This window comes from Symphodus melops, assembly GCF_947650265.1.
Source record: "Symphodus melops genome assembly, chromosome: 1".
NCBI classification, from domain to species: Eukaryota; Metazoa; Chordata; class Actinopteri; order Labriformes; family Labridae; genus Symphodus; species Symphodus melops.
Window position 1 is genome coordinate 22375239 of NC_136691.1, and position 23315 is coordinate 22398553.

General features: G+C 48.4%; 1 protein-coding gene across 1 annotated transcript in view; it reads right to left on the reverse strand.

Annotated features, from left to right (window-relative positions):
• The window catches only part of LOC306838557 (katanin p60 ATPase-containing subunit A1-like), a gene marked incomplete at its 5' end in the record, with an annotated part of 27967 nt that extends 4953 nt beyond the window's left edge, over positions 1-23014 (reverse strand). The window contains 1 exon segment of the mRNA XM_079366783.1: positions 22997-23014. Within this exon segment, the coding sequence (XP_079222909.1) occupies positions 22997-23014 (18 nt within the window).
• Between the last annotated feature and the right edge of the window lie 301 nt (positions 23015-23315).

Below are 23315 nucleotides of genomic sequence, written 5' to 3' on the forward strand. Positions count from 1 at the left end.
ATAATTAGAAACCTCGTTCCTGAAAATGCCATGGGTAATTGCTATTGGGCTACAACAGGTGGCCAGAATGCCCCTGAAAAGAGAGATGCTGTCCCTGCATGAGGATTCAGCAATCAGGCGGACATGTCCGCCAAAGACAATGATCCACAGCGCAAAGACATCACTAACATGTTTCCACCCGGTTTCGAGCCGGGGACCTTTCGCGTGTTAGGCGAACGTGATAACCACTACACTACGGAAACTGACAAAAGCCTTCTTGTGGTCATTTTCCCATGTAGTTGACCTGCTTTCTGAACTCCAACGCTTTCAATGCTGGACAACTGGTTTTTCAGAGTTGACTTTTCTACCCACTGATGGTTATTCACCAAGAAAAACAAGACTTCCAAGCAATTCCAGTCCAATGTGTTCACTGTGTTTAAGGTCAACTCAGCATTTGACGTTTGGACAAAGTTGAGTTAGCCATAGATCCTCAGGGGGGAACAAAATGCACCACATTGTTTCCGCCCGGTTTCGGACCGGGGACCTTTCGCGTGTGAGGCGAAGGTGATAACCACTACACTACGGAAACTGCTTGGTGCGTGAGCCATGTGATTCCTCACATGTACTCAATCACTGTCGACAGCTGATGCAGCAGCGGGAGGACTTAGCCCAACATTTGTGGGACCTTAACCACTTAACACTGTCTGCACAACTCTGCCTACTGGACCGGCTGGTAAATGCCAGATCACTGCCATCTGACCGATCACAAGCCAAAAGGAGACAAGCCCAAGTCCTCGTTAGTATAGTGGACAGTATCTCCGCCTGTCACGCGGAAGACCGGGGTTCGATTCCCCGACGGGGAGTGTTATGCTTCCTACCGGCAGCCCAATGTTTGCCACCTAAGAAAGGGGCTTCAAGCTGGCCCAACTCTCCAGATGTGGTGAGGTGAGGAAAGGTTAACTCTCCCTAACTCATGAGAGAAAAAACAAAGGAAATGGACCAAGGAGAAGAGATTCATATGTAGTCAGCAAAAAAAAAAACAGCCCTGAGAAACTGCTGTTGTCGGAGTGAAATTGTTAGTCCCTGTCAGTTGTATTTACTATCAATCCCCACACAACGCTTTACGCAGTGCGCCTAACGTTGTGAGGTTGCCTGAGCGTTGGACTGGGCATTGTCTGATTGTTACACTCCTAGCAATCTTAGAGCGACAGACAATATTTCTGGACCTCGACACAAGCTTTGAAGGACATCCTGGCCATGACTTCCCATTGGGTGTGTTGGTCATATATAACGATGCGACCAGCTACTCCCCACACCAGCATGGAGTTGGGGTGGCGAGACGACATTTTCCACCTGATTGCTCCCTGCGGTCCAGATATGTTCTGAGAGATTAACACAAGGCTGTGTAGTCATCAGATGAGAGCAGATAGGTTCCAAGTTTGCCTCTTGACCCATGCCCAGAAACTTTTTTGCTCTCAACTAGATGGACTTCTTGCATAATTAGAAACCTCGTTCCCGAAAATGCCATGGGTAATTGCTATTGGGCTACAACAGGTGGCCAGAATGCCCCTGAAAAGAGAGATGCTGTCCCTGCATGAGGATTCAGCAATCAGGCGGACATGTCCGCCAAAGACAATGATCCACAGCGCAAAGACATCACTAACATGTTTCCGCCCGGTTTCGAGCCGGGGACCTTTCGCGTGTTAGGCAAACGTGATAACCACTACACTACGGAAACTGACAAAAGCCTTCTTGTGGTCATTTTCCCATGTAGTTGACCTGCTTTCTGAACTCCAACGCTTTCAATGCTGGACAACTGGTTTTTCAGAGTTGACTTTTCTACCCACTGATGGTTATTCACCAAGAAAAACAAGACTTCCAAGCAATTCCAGTCCAATGTGTTCACTGTGTTTAAGGTCAACTCAGCATTTGACGTTTGGACAAAGTTGAGTTAGCCATAGATCCTCAGGGGGCAACAAAATGCACCACATTGTTTCCGCCCGGTTTCGGACCGGGGACCTTTCACGTGTGAGGCGAAGGTGATAACCACTACACTACGGAAACTGCTTGGTGCGTGAGCCATGTGATTCCTCACATGTACTCAATCACTGTCGACAGCTGATGCAGCAGCGGGAGGACTTAGCCCAACATTTGTGGGACCTTAACCACTTAACACTGTCTGCACAACTCTGCCTACTGGACCGGCTGGTAAATGCCAGATCACTGCCATATGACCGATCACAAGCCAAAAGGAGACAAGCCCAAGTCCTCGTTAGTATAGTGGACAGTATCTCCGCCTGTCACGCGGAAGACCGGGGTTCGATTCCCCGACGGGGAGTGTTATGCTTCCTACCGGCAGCCCAATGTTTGCCACCTAAGAAAGGGGCTTCAAGCTGGCCCAACTCTCCAGATGTGGTGAGGTGAGGAAAGGTTAACTCTCCCTAACTCATGAGAGAAAAAACAAAGGAAATGGACCAAGGAGAAGAGATTCATATGTAGTCAGCAAAAAAAAAACAACCCTGAGAAACTGCTGTTGTCGGAGTGAAATTGTTAGTCCCTGTCAGTTGTATTTACTATCAATCCCCACACAACGCTTTACGCAGTGCGCCTAACGTTGTGAGGTTGCCTGAGCGTTGGACTGGGAATTGTCTGATTGTTACACTCCTAGCAATCTTAGAGCGACAGACAATATTTCTGGACCTCGACACAAGCTTTGAAGGACATCCTGGCCATGACTTCCCATTGGGTGTGTTGGTCATATATAACGATGCGACCAGCTACTCCCCACACCAGCATGGAGTTGGGGTGGCGAGACGACATTTTCCACCTGATTGCTCCCTGCGGTCCAGATATGTTCTGAGAGATTAACACAAGGCTGTGTAGTCATCAGATGAGAGCAGATAGGTTCCAAGTTTGCCTCTTGACCCATGCCCAGCAACTTTTTTGCTCTCAACTAGATGGACTTCTTGCATAATTAGAAACCTCGTTCCCGAAAATGCCATGGGTAATTGCTATTGGGCTACAACAGGTGGCCAGAATGCCCCTGAAAAGAGAGATGCTGTCCCTGCATGAGGATTCAGCAATCAGGCGGACATGTCCGCCAAAGACAATGATCCACAGCGCAAAGACATCACTAACATGTTTCCGCCCGGTTTCGAGCCGGGGACCTTTCGCGTGTTAGGCGAACGTGATAACCACTACACTACGGAAACTGACAAAAGCCTTCTTGTGGTCATTTTCCCATGTAGTTGACCTGCTTTCTGAACTCCAACGCTTTCAATGCTGGACAACTGGTTTTTCAGAGTTGACTTTTCTACCCACTGATGGTTATTCACCAAGAAAAACAAGACTTCCAAGCAATTCCAGTCCAATGTGTTCACTGTGTTTAAGGTCAACTCAGCATTTGACGTTTGGACAAAGTTGAGTTAGCCATAGATCCTCATGGGGGAACAAAATGCACCACATTGTTTCCGCCCGGTTTCGGACCGGGGACCTTTCGCGTGTGAGGCGAACGTGATAACCACTACACTACGGAAACTGCTTGGTGCGTGAGCCATGTGATTCCTCACATGTACTCAATCACTGTCGACAGCTGATGCAGCAGCGGGAGGACTTAGCCCAACATTTGTGGGACCTTAACCACTTAACACTGTCTGCACAACTCTGCCTACTGGACCGGCTGGTAAATGCCAGATCACTGCCATCTGACCGATCACAAGCCAAAAGGAGACAAGCCCAAGTCCTCGTTAGTATAGTGGACAGTATCTCCGCCTGTCACGCGGAAGACCGGGGTTCGATTCCCCGACGGGGGGTGTTATGCTTCCTACCGGCAGCCCAATGTTTGCCACCTAAGAAAGGGGTTTCAAGCTGGCCCAACTCTCCAGATGTGGTGAGGTGAGGAAAGGTTAACTCTCCCTAACTCATGAGAGAAAAAACAAAGGAAATGGACCAAGGAGAAGAGATTCATATGTAGTCAGCAAAAAAAAAAACAACCCTGAGAAACTGCTGTTGTCGGAGTGAAATTGTTAGTCCCTGTCAGTTGTATTTACTATCAATCCCCACACAACGCTTTACGCAGTGCGCCTAACGTTGTGAGGTTGCCTGAGCGTTGGACTGGGCATTGTCTGATTGTTACACTCCTAGCAATCTTAGAGCGACAGACAATATTTCTGGACCTCGACACAAGCTTTGAAGGACATCCTGGCCATGACTTCCCATTGGGTGTGTTGGTCATATATAACGATGCGACCAGCTACTCCCCACACCAGCATGGAGTTGGGGTGGCGAGACGACATTTTCCACCTGATTGCTCCCTGCGGTCCAGATATGTTCTGAGAGATTAACACAAGGCTGTGTAGTCATCAGATGAGAGCAGATAGGTTCCAAGTTTGCCTCTTGACCCATGCCCAGCAACTTTTTTGCTCTCAACTAGATGGACTTCTTGCATAATTAGAAACCTCGTTGCCGAAAATGCCATGGGTAATTGCTATTGGGCTACAACAGGTGGCCAGAATGCCCCTGAAAAGAGAGATGCTGTCCCTGCATGAGGATTCAGCAATCAGGCGAACATGTCCGCCAAAGACAATGATCCACAGCGCAAAGACATCACTAACATGTTTCCGCCCGGTTTCGAGCCGGGGACCTTTCGCGTGTTAGGCGAACGTGATAACCACTACACTACGGAAACTGACAAAAGCCTTCTTGTGGTCATTTTCCCATGTAGTTGACCTGCTTTCTGAACTCCAACGCTTTCAATGCTGGACAACTGGTTTTTCAGAGTTGACTTTTCTACCCACTGATGGTTATTCACCAAGAAAAACAAGACTTCCAAGCAATTCCAGTCCAATGTGTTCACTGTGTTTAAGGTCAACTCAGCATTTGACGTTTGGACAAAGTTGAGTTAGCCATAGATCCTCATGGGGGAACAAAATGCACCACATTGTTTCCGCCCGGTTTCGGACCGGGGACCTTTCGCGTGTGAGGCGAACGTGATAACCACTACACTACGGAAACTGCTTGGTGCGTGAGCCATGTGATTCCTCACATGTACTCAATCACTGTCGACAGCTGATGCAGCAGCGGGAGGACTTAGCCCAACATTTGTGGGACCTTAACCACTTAACACTGTCTGCACAACTCTGCCTACTGGACCGGCTGGTAAATGCCAGATCACTGCCATCTGACCGATCACAAGCCAAAAGGAGACAAGCCCAAGTCCTCGTTAGTATAGTGGACAGTATCTCCGCCTGTCACGCGGAAGACCGGGGTTCGATTCCCCGACGGGGGGTGTTATGCTTCCTACCGGCAGCCCAATGTTTGCCACCTAAGAAAGGGGTTTCAAGCTGGCCCAACTCTCCAGATGTGGTGAGGTGAGGAAAGGTTAACTCTCCCTAACTCATGAGAGAAAAAACAAAGGAAATGGACCAAGGAGAAGAGATTCATATGTAGTCAGCAAAAAAAAAAACAACCCTGAGAAACTGCTGTTGTCGGAGTGAAATTGTTAGTCCCTGTCAGTTGTATTTACTATCAATCCCCACACAACGCTTTACGCAGTGCGCCTAACGTTGTGAGGTTGCCTGAGCGTTGGACTGGGCATTGTCTGATTGTTACACTCCTAGCAATCTTAGAGCGACAGACAATATTTCTGGACCTCGACACAAGCTTTGAAGGACATCCTGGCCATGACTTCCCATTGGGTGTGTTGGTCATATATAACGATGCGACCAGCTACTCCCCACACCAGCATGGAGTTGGGGTGGCGAGACGACATTTTCCACCTGATTGCTCCCTGCGGTCCAGATATGTTCTGAGAGATTAACACAAGGCTGTGTAGTCATCAGATGAGAGCAGATAGGTTCCAAGTTTGCCTCTTGACCCATGCCCAGCAACTTTTTTGCTCTCAACTAGATGGACTTCTTGCATAATTAGAAACCTCGTTGCCGAAAATGCCATGGGTAATTGCTATTGGGCTACAACAGGTGGCCAGAATGCCCCTGAAAAGAGAGATGCTGTCCCTGCATGAGGATTCAGCAATCAGGCGAACATGTCCGCCAAAGACAATGATCCACAGCGCAAAGACATCACTAACATGTTTCCGCCCGGTTTCGAGCCGGGGACCTTTCGCGTGTTAGGCGAACGTGATAACCACTACACTACGGAAACTGACAAAAGCCTTCTTGTGGTCATTTTCCCATGTAGTTGACCTGCTTTCTGAACTCCAACGCTTTCAATGCTGGACAACTGGTTTTTCAGAGTTGACTTTTCTACCCACTGATGGTTATTCACCAAGAAAAACAAGACTTCCAAGCAATTCCAGTCCAATGTGTTCACTGTGTTTAAGGTCAACTCAGCATTTGACGTTTGGACAAAGTTGAGTTAGCCATAGATCCTCATGGGGGAACAAAATGCACCACATTGTTTCCGCCCGGTTTCGGACCGGGGACCTTTCGCGTGTGAGGCGAACGTGATAACCACTACACTACGGAAACTGCTTGGTGCGTGAGCCATGTGATTCCTCACATGTACTCAATCACTGTCGACAGCTGATGCAGCAGCGGGAGGACTTAGCCCAACATTTGTGGGACCTTAACCACTTAACACTGTCTGCACAACTCTGCCTACTGGACCGGCTGGTAAATGCCAGATCACTGCCATCTGACCGATCACAAGCCAAAAGGAGACAAGCCCAAGTCCTCGTTAGTATAGTGGACAGTATCTCCGCCTGTCACGCGGAAGACCGGGGTTCGATTCCCCGACGGGGGGTGTTATGCTTCCTACCGGCAGCCCAATGTTTGCCACCTAAGAAAGGGGTTTCAAGCTGGCCCAACTCTCCAGATGTGGTGAGGTGAGGAAAGGTTAACTCTCCCTAACTCATGAGAGAAAAAACAAAGGAAATGGACCAAGGAGAAGAGATTCATATGTAGTCAGCAAAAAAAAAAACAACCCTGAGAAACTGCTGTTGTCGGAGTGAAATTGTTAGTCCCTGTCAGTTGTATTTACTATCAATCCCCACACAACGCTTTACGCAGTGCGCCTAACGTTGTGAGGTTGCCTGAGCGTTGGACTGGGCATTGTCTGATTGTTACACTCCTAGCAATCTTAGAGCGACAGACAATATTTCTGGACCTCGACACAAGCTTTGAAGGACATCCTGGCCATGACTTCCCATTGGGTGTGTTGGTCATATATAACGATGCGACCAGCTACTCCCCACACCAGCATGGAGTTGGGGTGGCGAGACGACATTTTCCACCTGATTGCTCCCTGCGGTCCAGATATGTTCTGAGAGATTAACACAAGGCTGTGTAGTCATCAGATGAGAGCAGATAGGTTCCAAGTTTGCCTCTTGACCCATGCCCAGCAACTTTTTTGCTCTCAACTAGATGGACTTCTTGCATAATTAGAAACCTCGTTGCCGAAAATGCCATGGGTAATTGCTATTGGGCTACAACAGGTGGCCAGAATGCCCCTGAAAAGAGAGATGCTGTCCCTGCATGAGGATTCAGCAATCAGGCGGACATGTCCGCCAAAGACAATGATCCACAGCGCAAAGACATCACTAACATGTTTCCGCCCGGTTTCGAGCCGGGGACCTTTCGCGTGTTAGGCGAACGTGATAACCACTACACTACGGAAACTGACAAAAGCCTTCTTGTGGTCATTTTCCCATGTAGTTGACCTGCTTTCTGAACTCCAACGCTTTCAATGCTGGACAACTGGTTTTTCAGAGTTGACTTTTCTACCCACTGATGGTTATTCACCAAGAAAAACAAGACTTCCAAGCAATTCCAGTCCAATGTGTTCACTGTGTTTAAGGTCAACTCAGCATTTGACGTTTGGACAAAGTTGAGTTAGCCATAGATCCTCATGGGGGAACAAAATGCACCACATTGTTTCCGCCCGGTTTCGGACCGGGGACCTTTCGCGTGTGAGGCGAACGTGATAACCACTACACTACGGAAACTGCTTGGTGCGTGAGCCATGTGATTCCTCACATGTACTCAATCACTGTCGACAGCTGATGCAGCAGCGGGAGGACTTAGCCCAACATTTGTGGGACCTTAACCACTTAACACTGTCTGCACAACTCTGCCTACTGGACCGGCTGGTAAATGCCAGATCACTGCCATCTGACCGATCACAAGCCAAAAGGAGACAAGCCCAAGTCCTCGTTAGTATAGTGGACAGTATCTCCGCCTGTCACGCGGAAGACCGGGGTTCGATTCCCCGACGGGGGGTGTTATGCTTCCTACCGGCAGCCCAATGTTTGCCACCTAAGAAAGGGGTTTCAAGCTGGCCCAACTCTCCAGATGTGGTGAGGTGAGGAAAGGTTAACTCTCCCTAACTCATGAGAGAAAAAACAAAGGAAATGGACCAAGGAGAAGAGATTCATATGTAGTCAGCAAAAAAAAAAACAACCCTGAGAAACTGCTGTTGTCGGAGTGAAATTGTTAGTCCCTGTCAGTTGTATTTACTATCAATCCCCACACAACGCTTTACGCAGTGCGCCTAACGTTGTGAGGTTGCCTGAGTGTTGGACTGGGCATTGTCTGATTGTTACACTCCTAGCAATCTTAGAGCGACAGACAATATTTCTGGACCTCGACACAAGCTTTGAAGGACATCCTGGCCATGACTTCCCATTGGGTGTGTTGGTCATATATAACGATGCGACCAGCTACTCCCCACACCAGCATGGAGTTGGGGTGGCGAGACGACATTTTCCACCTGATTGCTCCCTGCGGTCCAGATATGTTCTGAGAGATTAACACAAGGCTGTGTAGTCATCAGATGAGAGCAGATAGGTTCCAAGTTTGCCTCTTGACCCATGCCCAGCAACTTTTTTGCTCTCAACTAGATGGACTTCTTGCATAATTAGAAACCTCGTTGCCGAAAATGCCATGGGTAATTGCTATTGGGCTACAACAGGTGGCCAGAATGCCCCTGAAAAGAGAGATGCTGTCCCTGCATGAGGATTCAGCAATCAGGCGGACATGTCCGCCAAAGACAATGATCCACAGCGCAAAGACATCACTAACATGTTTCCGCCCGGTTTCGAGCTGGGGACCTTTCGCGTGTTAGGCGAACGTGATAACCACTACACTACGGAAACTGACAAAAGCCTTCTTGTGGTCATTTTCCCATGTAGTTGACCTGCTTTCTGAACTCCAACGCTTTCAATGCTGGACAACTGGTTTTTCAGAGTTGACTTTTCTACCCACTGATGGTTATTCACCAAGAAAAACAAGACTTCCAAGCAATTCCAGTCCAATGTGTTCACTGTGTTTAAGGTCAACTCAGCATTTGACGTTTGGACAAAGTTGAGTTAGCCATAGATCCTCAGGGGGCAACAAAATGCACCACATTGTTTCCGCCCGGTTTCGGACCGGGGACCTTTCACGTGTGAGGCGAAGGTGATAACCACTACACTACGGAAACTGCTTGGTGCGTGAGCCATGTGATTCCTCACATGTACTCAATCACTGTCGACAGCTGATGCAGCAGCGGGAGGACTTAGCCCAACATTTGTGGGACCTTAACCACTTAACACTGTCTGCACAACTCTGCCTACTGGACCGGCTGGTAAATGCCAGATCACTGCCATCTGACCGATCACAAGCCAAAAGGAGACAAGCCCAAGTCCTCGTTAGTATAGTGGACAGTATCTCCGCCTGTCACGCGGAAGACCGGGGTTCGATTCCCCGACGGGGGGTGTTATGCTTCCTACCGGCAGCCCAATGTTTGCCACCTAAGAAAGGGGCTTCAAGCTGGCCCAACTCTCCAGATGTGGTGAGGTGAGGAAAGGTTAACTCTCCCTAACTCATGAGAGAAAAAACCAAGGAGAAGAGATTCATATGTAGTCAGCAAAAAAAAAAACAACCCTGAGAAACTGCTGTTGTCGGAGTGAAATTGTTAGTCCCTGTCAGTTGTATTTACTATCAATCCCCACACAACGCTTTACGCAGTGCGCCTAACGTTGTGAGGTTGCCTGAGCGTTGGACTGGGCATTGTCTGATTGTTACCCTCCTAGCAATCTTAGAGCGACAGACAATATTTCTGGACCTCGACACAAGCTTTGAAGGACATCCTGGCCATGACTTCCCATTGGGTGTGTTGGTCATATATAACGATGCGACCAGCTACTCCCCACACCAGCATGGAGTTGGGGTGGCGAGACGACATTTTCCACCTGATTGCTCCCTGCGGTCCAGATATGTTCTGAGAGATTAACACAAGGCTGTGTAGTCATCAGATGAGAGCAGATAGGTTCCAAGTTTGCCTCTTGACCCATGCCCAGCAACTTTTTTGCTCTCAACTAGATGGACTTCTTGCATAATTAGAAACCTCGTTCCCGAAAATGCCATGGGTAATTGCTATTGGGCTACAACAGGTGGCCAGAATGCCCCTGGAAAGAGAGATGCTGTCCCTGCATGAGGATTCAGCAATCAGGCGGACATGTCCGCCAAAGACAATGATCCACAGCGCAAAGACATCACTAACATGTTTCCGCCCCGTTTCGAGCCGGGGACCTTTCGCGTGTTAGGCGAACGTGATAACCACTACACTACGGAAACTGACAAAAGCCTTCTTGTGGTCATTTTCCCATGTAGTTGACCTGCTTTCTGAACTCCAACGCTTTCAATGCTGGACAACTGGTTTTTCAGAGTTGACTTTTCTACCCACTGATGGTTATTCACCAAGAAAAACAAGACTTCCAAGCAATTCCAGTCCAATGTGTTCACTGTGTTTAAGGTCAACTCAGCATTTGACGTTTGGACAAAGTTGAGTTAGCCATAGATCCTCAGGGGGGAACAAAATGCACCACATTGTTTCCGCCCGGTTTCGGACCGGGGACCTTTCGCGTGTGAGGCGAAAGTGATAACCACTACACTACGGAAACTGCTTGGTGCGTGAGCCATGTGATTCCTCACATGTACTCAATCACTGTCGACAGCTGATGCAGCAGCGGGAGGACTTAGCCCAACATTTGTGGGACCTTAACCACTTAACACTGTCTGCACAACTCTGCCTACTGGACCGGCTGGTAAATGCCAGATCACTGCCATCTGACCGATCACAAGCCAAAAGGAGACAAGCCCAAGTCCTCGTTAGTATAGTGGACAGTATCTCCGCCTGTCACGCGGAAGACCGGGGTTCGATTCCCCGACGGGGGGTGTTATGCTTCCTACCGGCAGCCCAATGTTTGCCACCTAAGAAAGGGGTTTCAAGCTGGCCCAACTCTCCAGATGTGGTGAGGTGAGGAAAGGTTAACTCTCCCTAACTCATGAGAGAAAAAACAAAGGAAATGGACCAAGGAGAAGAGATTCATATGTAGTCAGCAAAAAAAAAACAACCCTGAGAAACTGCTGTTGTCGGAGTGAAATTGTTAGTCCCTGTCAGTTGTATTTACTATCAATCCCCACACAACGCTTTACGCAGTGCGCCTAACGTTGTGAGGTTGCCTGAGCGTTGGACTGGGCATTGTCTGATTGTTACACTCCTAGCAATCTTAGAGCGACAGACAATATTTCTGGACCTCGACACAAGCTTTGAAGGACATCCTGGCCATGACTTCCCATTGGGTGTGTTGGTCATATATAACGATGCGACCAGCTACTCCCCACACCAGCATGGAGTTGGGGTGGCGAGACGACATTTTCCACCTGATTGCTCCCTGCGGTCCAGATATGTTCTGAGAGATTAACACAAGGCTGTGTAGTCATCAGATGAGAGCAGATAGGTTCCAAGTTTGCCTCTTGACCCATGCCCAGAAACTTTTTTGCTCTCAACTAGATGGACTTCTTGCATAATTAGAAACCTCGTTCCCGAAAATGCCATGGGTAATTGCTATTGGGCTACAACAGGTGGCCAGAATGCCCCTGAAAAGAGAGATGCTGTCCCTGCATGAGGATTCAGCAATCAGGCGGACATGTCCGCCAAAGACAATGATCCACAGCGCAAAGACATCACTAACATGTTTCCGCCCGGTTTCGAGCCGGGGACCTTTCGCGTGTTAGGCAAACGTGATAACCACTACACTACGGAAACTGACAAAAGCCTTCTTGTGGTCATTTTCCCATGCAGTTGACCTGCTTTCTGAACTCCAACGCTTTCAATGCTGGACAACTGGTTTTTCAGAGTTGACTTTTCTACCCACTGATGGTTATTCACCAAGAAAAACAAGACTTCCAAGCAATTCCAGTCCAATGTGTTCACTGTGTTTAAGGTCAACTCAGCATTTGACGTTTGGACAAAGTTGAGTTAGCCATAGATCCTCAGGGGGGAACAAAATGCACCACATTGTTTCCGCCCGGTTTCGGACCGGGGACCTTTCGCGTGTGAGGCGAAGGTGATAACCACTACACTACGGAAACTGCTTGGTGCGTGAGCCATGTGATTCCTCACATGTACTCAATCACTGTCGACAGCTGATGCAGCAGCGGGAGGACTTAGCCCAACATTTGTGGGACCTTAACCACTTAACACTGTCTGCACAACTCTGCCTACTGGACCGGCTGGTAAATGCCAGATCACTGCCATCTGACCGATCACAAGCCAAAAGGAGACAAGCCCAAGTCCTCGTTAGTATAGTGGACAGTATCTCCGCCTGTCACGCGGAAGACCGGGGTTCGATTCCCCGACGGGGGGTGTTATGCTTCCTACCGGCAGCCCAATGTTTGCCACCTAAGAAAGGGGCTTCAAGCTGGCCCAACTCTCCAGATGTGGTGAGGTGAGGAAAGGTTAACTCTCCCTAACTCATGAGAGAAAAAACCAAGGAGAAGAGATTCATATGTAGTCAGCAAAAAAAAAAACAACCCTGAGAAACTGCTGTTGTCGGAGTGAAATTGTTAGTCCCTGTCAGTTGTATTTACTATCAATCCCCACACAACGCTTTACGCAGTGCGCCTAACGTTGTGAGGTTGCCTGAGCGTTGGACTGGGCATTGTCTGATTGTTACACTCCTAGCAATCTTAGAGCGACAGACAATATTTCTGGACCTCGACACAAGCTTTGAAGGACATCCTGGCCATGACTTCCCATTGGGTGTGTTGGTCATATATAACGATGCGACCAGCTACTCCCCACACCAGCATGGAGTTGGGGTGGCGAGACGACATTTTCCACCTGATTGCTCCCTGCGGTCCAGATATGTTCTGAGAGATTAACACAAGGCTGTGTAGTCATCAGATGAGAGCAGATAGGTTCCAAGTTTGCCTCTTGACCCATGCCCAGCAACTTTTTTGCTCTCAACTAGATGGACTTCTTGCATAATTAGAAACCTCGTTCCCGAAAATGCCATGGGTAATTGCTATTGGGCTACAACAGGTGGCCAGAATGCCCCTGAAAAGAGAGATGCTGTCCCTGCATGAGGATTCAGCAATCAGGCGGACATGTCCGCCAAAGACAATGATCCACAGCGCAAAGACATCACTAACATGTTTCCGCCCCGTTTCGAGCCGGGGACCTTTCGCGTGTTAGGCGAACGTGATAACCACTACACTACGGAAACTGACAAAAGCCTTCTTGTGGTCATTTTCCCATGTAGTTGACCTGCTTTCTGAACTCCAACGCTTTCAATGCTGGACAACTGGTTTTTCAGAGTTGACTTTTCTACCCACTGATGGTTATTCACCAAGAAAAACAAGACTTCCAAGATATTCCAGTCCAATGTGTTCACTGTGTTTAAGGTCAACTCAGCATTTGACGTTTGGACAAAGTTGAGTTAGCCATAGATCCTCAGGGGGGAACAAAATGCACCACATTGTTTCCGCCCGGTTTCGGACCGGGGACCTTTCGCGTGTGAGGCGAACGTGATAACCACTACACTACGGAAACTGCTTGGTGCGTGAGCCATGTGATTCCTCACATGTACTCAATCACTGTCAACAGCTGATGCAGCAGCGGGAGGACTTAGCCCAACATTTGTGGGACCTTAACCACTTAACACTGTCTGCACAACTCTGCCTACTGGACCGGCTGGTAAATGCCAGATCACTGCCATCTGACCGATCACAAGCCAAAAGGAGACAAGCCCAAGTCCTCGTTAGTATAGTGGACAGTATCTCCGCCTGTCACGCGGAAGACCGGGGTTCGATTCCCCGACGGGGAGTGTTATGCTTCCTACCGGCAGCCCAATGTTTGCCACCTAAGAAAGGGGCTTCAAGCTGGCCCAACTCTCCAGATGTGGTGAGGTGAGGAAAGGTTAACTCTCCCTAACTCATGAGAGAAAAAACAAAGGAAATGGACCAAGGAGAAGAGATTCATATGTAGTCAGCAAAAAAAAAACAACCCTGAGAAACTGCTGTTGTCGGAGTGAAATTGTTAGTCCCTGTCAGTTGTATTTACTATCAATCCCCACACAACGCTTTACGCAGTGCGCCTAACGTTGTGAGGTTGCCTGAGCGTTGGACTGGGCATTGTCTGATTGTTACACTCCTAGCAATCTTAGAGCGACAGACAATATTTCTGGACCTCGACACAAGCTTTGAAGGACATCCTGGCCATGACTTCCCATTGGGTGTGTTGGTCATATATAACGATGCGACCAGCTACTCCCCACACCAGCATGGAGTTGGGGTGGCGAGACGACATTTTCCACCTGATTGCTCCCTGCGGTCCAGATATGTTCTGAGAGATTAACACAAGGCTGTGTAGTCATCAGATGAGAGCAGATAGGTTCCAAGTTTGCCTCTTGACCCATGCCCAGCAACTTTTTTGCTCTCAACTAGATGGACTTCTTGCATAATTAGAAACCTCGTTCCCGAAAATGCCATGGGTAATTGCTATTGGGCTACAACAGGTGGCCAGAATGCCCCTGAAAAGAGAGATGCTGTCCCTGCATGAGGATTCAGCAATCAGGCGGACATGTCCGCCAAAGACAATGATCCACAGCGCAAAGACATCACTAACATGTTTCCGCCCCGTTTCGAGCCGGGGACCTTTCGCGTGTTAGGCGAACGTGATAACCACTACACTACGGAAACTGACAAAAGCCTTCTTGTGGTCATTTTCCCATGTAGTTGACCTGCTTTCTGAACTCCAACGCTTTCAATGCTGGACAACTGGTTTTTCAGAGTTGACTTTTCTACCCACTGATGGTTATTCACCAAGCAAAACAAGATTTCCAAGCAATTCCAGTCCAATGTGTTCACTGTGTTTAAGGTCAACTCAGCATTTGACGTTTGGACAAAGTTGAGTTAGCCATAGATCCTCAGGGGGGAACAAAATGCACCACATTGTTTCCGCCCGGTTTCGGACCGGGGACCTTTCGCGTGTGAGGCGAAGGTGATAACCACTACACTACGGAAACTGCTTGGTGCGTGAGCCATGTGATTCCTCACATGTACTCAATCACTGTCGACAGCTGATGCAGCAGCGGGAGGACTTAGCCCAACATTTGTGGGACCTTAACCACTTAACACTGTCTGCACAACTCTGCCTACTGGACCGGCTGGTAAATGCCAGATCACTGCCATCTGACCGATCACAAGCCAAAAGGAGACAAGCCCAAGTCCTCGTTAGTATAGTGGACAGTATCTCCGCCTGTCACGCGGTTGACCGGGGTTCGATTCCCCGACGGGGGGTGTTATGCTTCCTACCGGCAGCCCAATGTTTGCCACCTAAGAAAGGGGTTTCAAGCTGGCCCAACTCTCCAGATGTGGTGAGGTGAGGAAAGGTTAACTCTCCCTAACTCATGAGAGAAAAAACAAAGGAAATGGACCAAGGAGAAGAGATTCATATGTAGTCAGCAAAAAAAAAAACAACCCTGAGAAACTGCTGTTGTCGGAGTGAAATTGTTAGTCCCTGTCAGTTGTATTTACTATCAATCCCCACACAACGCTTTACGCAGTGCGCCTAACGTTGTGAGGTTGCCTGAGCGTTGGACTGGGCATTGTCTGATTGTTACACTCCTAGCAATCTTAGAGCGACAGACAATATTTCTGGACCTCGACACAAGCTTTGAAGGACATCCTGGCCATGACTTCCCATTGGGTGTGTTGGTCATATATAACGATGCGACCAGCTACTCCCCACACCAGCATGGAGTTGGGGTGGCGAGACGGCATTTTCCACCTGATTGCTCCCTGCGGTCCAGATATGTTCTGAGAGATTAACACAAGGCTGTGTAGTCATCAGATGAGAGCAGATAGGTTCCAAGTTTGCCTCTTGACCCATGCCCAGCAACTTTTTTGCTCTCAACTAGATGGACTTCTTGCATAATTAGAAACCTCGTTCCCGAAAATGCCATGGGTAATTGCTATTGGGCTACAACAGGTGGCCAGAATGCCCCTGAAAAGAGAGATGCTGTCCCTGCATGAGGATTCAGCAATCAGGCGGACATGTCCTCCAAAGACAATGATCCACAGCGCAAAGACATCACTAACATGTTTCCGCCCCGTTTCGAGCCGGGGACCTTTCGCGTGTTAGGCAAACGTGATAACCACTACACTACGGAAACTGACAAAAGCCTTCTTGTGGTCATTTTCCCATGTAGTTGACCTGCTTTCTGAACTCCAACGCTTTCAATGCTGGACAACTGGTTTTTCAGAGTTGACTTTTCTACCCACTGATGGTTATTCACCAAGAAAAACAAGACTTCCAAGCAATTCCAGTCCAATGTGTTCACTGTGTTTAAGGTCAACTCAGCATTTGACGTTTGGACAAAGTTGAGTTAGCCATAGATCCTCAGGGGGGAACAAAATGCACCACATTGTTTCCGCCCGGTTTCGGACCGGGGACCTTTCGCGTGTGAGGCGAAGGTGATAACCACTACACTACGGAAACTGCTTGGTGCGTGAGCCATGTGATTCCTCACATGTACTCAATCACTGTCGACAGCTGATGCAGCAGCGGGAGGACTTAGCCCAACATTTGTGGGACCTTAACCACTTAACACTGTCTGCACAACTCTGCCTACTGGACCGGCTGGTAAATGCCAGATCACTGCCATCTGACCGATCACAAGCCAAAAGGAGACAAGCCCAAGTCCTCGTTAGTATAGTGGACAGTATCTCCGCCTGTCACGCGGAAGACCGGGGTTCGATTCCCCGACGGGGGGTGTAATGCTTCCTACCGGCAGCCCAATGTTTGCCACCTAAGAAAGGGGCTTCAAGCTGGCCCAACTCTCCAGATGTGGTGAGGTGAGGAAAGGTTAACTCTCCCTAACTCATGAGAGAAAAAACAAAGGAAATGGACCAAGGAGAAGAGATTCATATGTAGTCAGCAAAAAAAAAAACAACCCTGAGAAACTGCTGTTGTCGGAGTGAAATTGTTAGTCCCTGTCAGTTGTATTTACTATCAATCCCCACACAACGCTTTACGCAGTGCGCCTAACGTTGTGAGGTTGCCTGAGCGTTGGACTGGGCATTGTCTGATTGTTACACTCCTAGCAATCTTAGAGCGACAGACAATATTTCTGGACCTCGACACAAGCTTTGAAGGACATCCTGGCCATGACTTCCCATTGGGTGTGTTGGTCATATATAACGATGCGACCAGCTACTCCCCACACCAGCATGGAGTTGGGGTGGCGAGACGGCATTTTCCACCTGATTGCTCCCTGCGGTCCAGATATGTTCTGAGAGATTAACACAAGGCTGTGTAGTCATCAGATGAGAGCAGATAGGTTCCAAGTTTGCCTCTTGACCCATGCCCAGAAACTTTTTTGCTCTCAACTAGATGGACTTCTTGCATAATTAGAAACCTCGTTCCCGAAAATGCCATGGGTAATTGCTATTGGGCTACAACAGGTGGCCAGAATGCCCCTGAAAAGAGAGATGCTGTCCCTGCATGAGGATTCAGCAATCAGGCGGACATGTCCGCCAAAGACAATGATCCACAGCGCAAAGACATCACTAACATGTTTCCGCCCCGTTTCGAGCCGGGGACCTTTCGCGTGTTAGGCAAACGTGATAACCACTACACTACGGAAACTGACAAAAGCCTTCTTGTGGTCATTTTCCCATGTAGTTGACCTGCTTTCTGAACTCCAACGCTTTCAATGCTGGACAACTGGTTTTTCAGAGTTGACTTTTCTACCCACTGATGGTTATTCACCAAGAAAAACAAGACTTCCAAGCAATTCCAGTCCAATGTGTTCACTGTGTTTAAGGTCAACTCAGCATTTGACGTTTGGACAAAGTTGAGTTAGCCATAGATCCTCAGGGGGGAACAAAATGCACCACATTGTTTCCGCCCGGTTTCGGACCGGGGACCTTTCGCGTGTGAGGCGAAGGTGATAACCACTACACTACGGAAACTGCTTGGTGCGTGAGCCATGTGATTCCTCACATGTACTCAATCACTGTCGACAGCTGATGCAGCAGCGGGAGGACTTAGCCCAACATTTGTGGGACCTTAACCACTTAACACTGTCTGCACAACTCTGCCTACTGGACCGGCTGGTAAATGCCAGATCACTGCCATCTGACCGATCACAAGCCAAAAGGAGACAAGCCCAAGTCCTCGTTAGTATAGTGGACAGTATCTCCGCCTGTCACGCGGAAGACCGGGGTTCGATTCCCCGACGGGGGGTGTAATGCTTCCTACCGGCAGCCCAATGTTTGCCACCTAAGAAAGGGGCTTCAAGCTGGCCCAACTCTCCAGATGTGGTGAGGTGAGGAAAGGTTAACTCTCCTTAACTCATGAGAGAAAAAACAAAGGAAATGGACCAAGGAGAAGAGATTCATATGTAGTCAGCAAAAAAAAAAACAACCCTGAGAAACTGCTGTTGTCGGAGTGAAATTGTTAGTCCCTGTCAGTTGTATTTACTATCAATCCCCACACAACGCTTTACGCAGTGCGCCTAACGTTGTGAGGTTGCCTGAGTGTTGGACTGGGCATTGTCTGATTGTTACACTCCTAGCAATCTTAGAGCGACAGACAATATTTCTGGACCTCGACACAAGCTTTGAAGGACATCCTGGCCATGACTTCCCATTGGGTGTGTTGGTCATATATAACGATGCGACCAGCTACTCCCCACACCAGCATGGAGTTGGGGTGGCGAGACGACATTTTCCACCTGATTGCTCCCTGCAGTCCAGATATGTTCTGAGAGATTAACACAAGGCTGTGTAGTCATCAGATGAGAGCAGATAGGTTCCAAGTTTGCCTCTTGACCCATGCCCAGAAACTTTTTTGCTCTCAACTAGATGGACTTCTTGCATAATTAGAAACCTCGTTCCCGAAAATGCCATGGGTAATTGCTATTGGGCTACAACAGGTGGCCAGAATGCCCCTGAAAAGAGAGATGCTGTCCCTGCATGAGGATTCAGCAATCAGGCGGACATGTCCGCCAAAGACAATGATCCACAGCGCAAAGACATCACTAACATGTTTCCGCCCGGTTTCGAGCCGGGGACCTTTCGCGTGTTAGGCGAACGTGATAACCACTACACTACGGAAACTGACAAAAGCCTTCTTGTGGTCATTTTCCCATGTAGTTGACCTGCTTTCTGAACTCCAACGCTTTCAATGCTGGACAACTGGTTTTTCAGAGTTGACTTTTCTACCCACTGATGGTTATTCACCAAGAAAAACAAGACTTCCAAGCAATTCCAGTCCAATGTGTTCACTGTGTTTAAGGTCAACTCAGCATTTGACGTTTGGACAAAGTTGAGTTAGCCATAGATCCTCAGGGGGGAACAAAATGCACCACATTGTTTCCGCCCGGTTTCGGACCGGGGACCTTTCGCGTGTGAGGCGAAGGTGATAACCACTACACTACGGAAACTGCTTGGTGCGTGAGCCATGTGATTCCTCACATGTACTCAATCACTGTCGACAGCTGATGCAGCAGCGGGAGGACTTAGCCCAACATTTGTGGGACCTTAACCACTTAACACTGTCTGCACAACTCTGCCTACTGGACCGGCTGGTAAATGCCAGATCACTGCCATCTGACCGATCACAAGCCAAAAGGAGACAAGCCCAAGTCCTCGTTAGTATAGTGGACAGTATCTCCGCCTGTCACGCGGAAGACCGGGGTTCGATTCCCCGACGGGGGGTGTAATGCTTCCTACCGGCAGCCCAATGTTTGCCACCTAAGAAAGGGGCTTCAAGCTGGCCCAACTCTCCAGATGTGGTGAGGTGAGGAAAGGTTAACTCTCCCTAACTCATGAGAGAAAAAACAAAGGAAATGGACCAAGGAGAAGAGATTCATATGTAGTCAGCAAAAAAAAAAACAACCCTGAGAAACTGCTGTTGTCGGAGTGAAATTGTTAGTCCCTGTCAGTTGTATTTACTATCAATCCCCACACAACGCTTTACGCAGTGCGCCTAACGTTGTGAGGTTGCCTGAGCGTTGGACTGGGCATTGTCTGATTGTTACACTCCTAGCAATCTTAGAGCGACAGACAATATTTCTGGACCTCGACACAAGCTTTGAAGGACATCCTGGCCATGACTTCCCATTGGGTGTGTTGGTCATATATAACGATGCGACCAGCTACTCCCCACACCAGCATGGAGTTGGGGTGGCGAGACGACATTTTCCACCTGATTGCTCCCTGCGGTCCAGATATGTTCTGAGAGATTAACACAAGGCTGTGTAGTCATCAGATGAGAGCAGATAGGTTCCAAGTTTGCCTCTTGACCCATGCCCAGCAACTTTTTTGCTCTCAACTAGATGGACTTCTTGCATAATTAGAAACCTCGTTCCCGAAAATGCCATGGGTAATTGCTATTGGGCTACAACAGGTGGCCAGAATGCCCCTGAAAAGAGAGATGCTGTCCCTGCATGAGGATTCAGCAATCAGGCGGACATGTCCGCCAAAGACAATGATCCACAGCGCAAAGACATCACTAACATGTTTCCGCCCGGTTTCGAGCCGGGGACCTTTCGCGTGTTAGGCGAACGTGATAACCACTACACTACGGAAACTGACAAAAGCCTTCTTGTGGTCATTTTCCCATGTAGTTGACCTGCTTTCTGAACTCCAACGCTTTCAATGCTGGACAACTGGTTTTTCAGAGTTGACTTTTCTACCCACTGATGGTTATTCACCAAGAAAAACAAGACTTCCAAGATATTCCAGTCCAATGTGTTCACTGTGTTTAAGGTCAACTCAGCATTTGACGTTTGGACAAAGTTGAGTTAGCCATAGATCCTCAGGGGGGAACAAAATGCACCACATTGTTTCCGCCCGGTTTCGGACCGGGGACCTTTCGCGTGTGAGGCGAACGTGATAACCACTACACTACGGAAACTGCTTGGTGCGTGAGCCATGTGATTCCTCACATGTACTCAATCACTGTCAACAGCTGATGCAGCAGCGGGAGGACTTAGCCCAACATTTGTGGGACCTTAACCACTTAACACTGTCTGCACAACTCTGCCTACTGGACCGGCTGGTAAATGCCAGATCACTGCCATCTGACCGATCACAAGCCAAAAGGAGACAAGCCCAAGTCCTCGTTAGTATAGTGGACAGTATCTCCGCCTGTCACGCGGAAGACCGGGGTTCGATTCCCTGACGGGGAGTGTTATGCTTCCTACCGGCAGCCCAATGTTTGCCACCTAAGAAAGGGGCTTCAAGCTGGCCCAACTCTCCAGATGTGGTGAGGTGAGGAAAGGTTAACTCTCCCTAACTCATGAGAGAAAAAACAAAGGAAATGGACCAAGGAGAAGAGATTCATATGTAGTCAGCAAAAAAAAAAACAACCCTGAGAAACTGCTGTTGTCGGAGTGAAATTGTTAGTCCCTGTCAGTTGTATTTACTATCAATCCCCACACAACGCTTTACGCAGTGCGCCTAACGTTGTGAGGTTGCCTGAGCGTTGGACTGGGCATTGTCTGATTGTTACACTCCTAGCAATCTTAGAGCGACAGACAATATTTCTGGACCTCGACACAAGCTTTGAAGGACATCCTGGCCATGACTTCCCATTGGGTGTGTTGGTCATATATAACGATGCGACCAGCTACTCCCCACACCAGCATGGAGTTGGGGTGGCGAGACGACATTTTCCACCTGATTGCTCCCTGCGGTCCAGATATGTTCTGAGAGATTAACACAAGGCTGTGTAGTCATCAGATGAGAGCAGATAGGTTCCAAGTTTGCCTCTTGACCCATGCCCAGCAACTTTTTTGCTCTCAACTAGATGGACTTCTTGCATAATTAGAAACCTCGTTCCCGAAAATGCCATGGGTAATTGCTATTGGGCTACAACAGGTGGCCAGAATGCCCCTGAAAAGAGAGATGCTGTCCCTGCATGAGGATTCAGCAATCAGGCGGACATGTCCGCCAAAGACAATGATCCACAGCGCAAAGACATCACTAACATGTTTCCGCCCGGTTTCGAGCCGGGGACCTTTCGCGTGTTAGGCGAACGTGATAACCACTACACTACGGAAACTGACAAAAGCCTTCTTGTGGTCATTTTCCCATGTAGTTGACCTGCTTTCTGAACTCCAACGCTTTCAATGCTGGACAACTGGTTTTTCAGAGTTGACTTTTCTACCCACTGATGGTTATTCACCAAGAAAAACAAGACTTCCAAGCAATTCCAGTCCAATGTGTTCACTGTGTTTAAGGTCAACTCAGCATTTGACGTTTGGACAAAGTTGAGTTAGCTATAGATCCTCAGGGGGGAACAAAATGCACCACATTGTTTCCGCCCGGTTTCGGACCGGGGACCTTTCGCGTGTGAGGCGAAGGTGATAACCACTACACTACGGAAACTGCTTGGTGCGTGAGCCATGTGATTCCTCACATGTACTCAATCACTGTCGACAGCTGATGCAGCAGCGGGAGGACTTAGCCCAACTTTTGTGGGACCTTAACCACTTAACACTGTCTGCACAACTCTGCCTACTGGACCGGCTGGTAAATGCCAGATCACTGCCATCTGACCGATCACAAGCCAAAAGGAGACAAGCCCAAGTCCTCGTTAGTATAGTGGACAGTATCTCCGCCTGTCACGCGAAGGCCGGCCGCAGATAGCCGTAGAAGAGAAATCAGTGTTCCAAGAGGTGCTCGGGACGGTGCAGGATCGAATCCGACTCTGCCCAAACAAAATGGCCAATATTCATACCAGAATATTTCTCTATATTGTACACATCTCTTTCATAAATAGCTGTTTCCCTCTAAATGATTGTAAGAAACATCCTCAAATACTGCTGCAGTGTTATTTACTAAATTACAATATCCAATTATCCAAACAAAGCCCAATTCTAATCAAATACTGTACATTGTGTTTGACAATATCCTGTCCTGTAAATAACAATGACCTGAAATGTACAAGAACAGTCCCTAAGAAAATTTAGTGAATTTCTTTTCAGTTCCAGTATGAAGAAAATACAGTAAAGCAGAAATGCCTTGACAATATTTTAT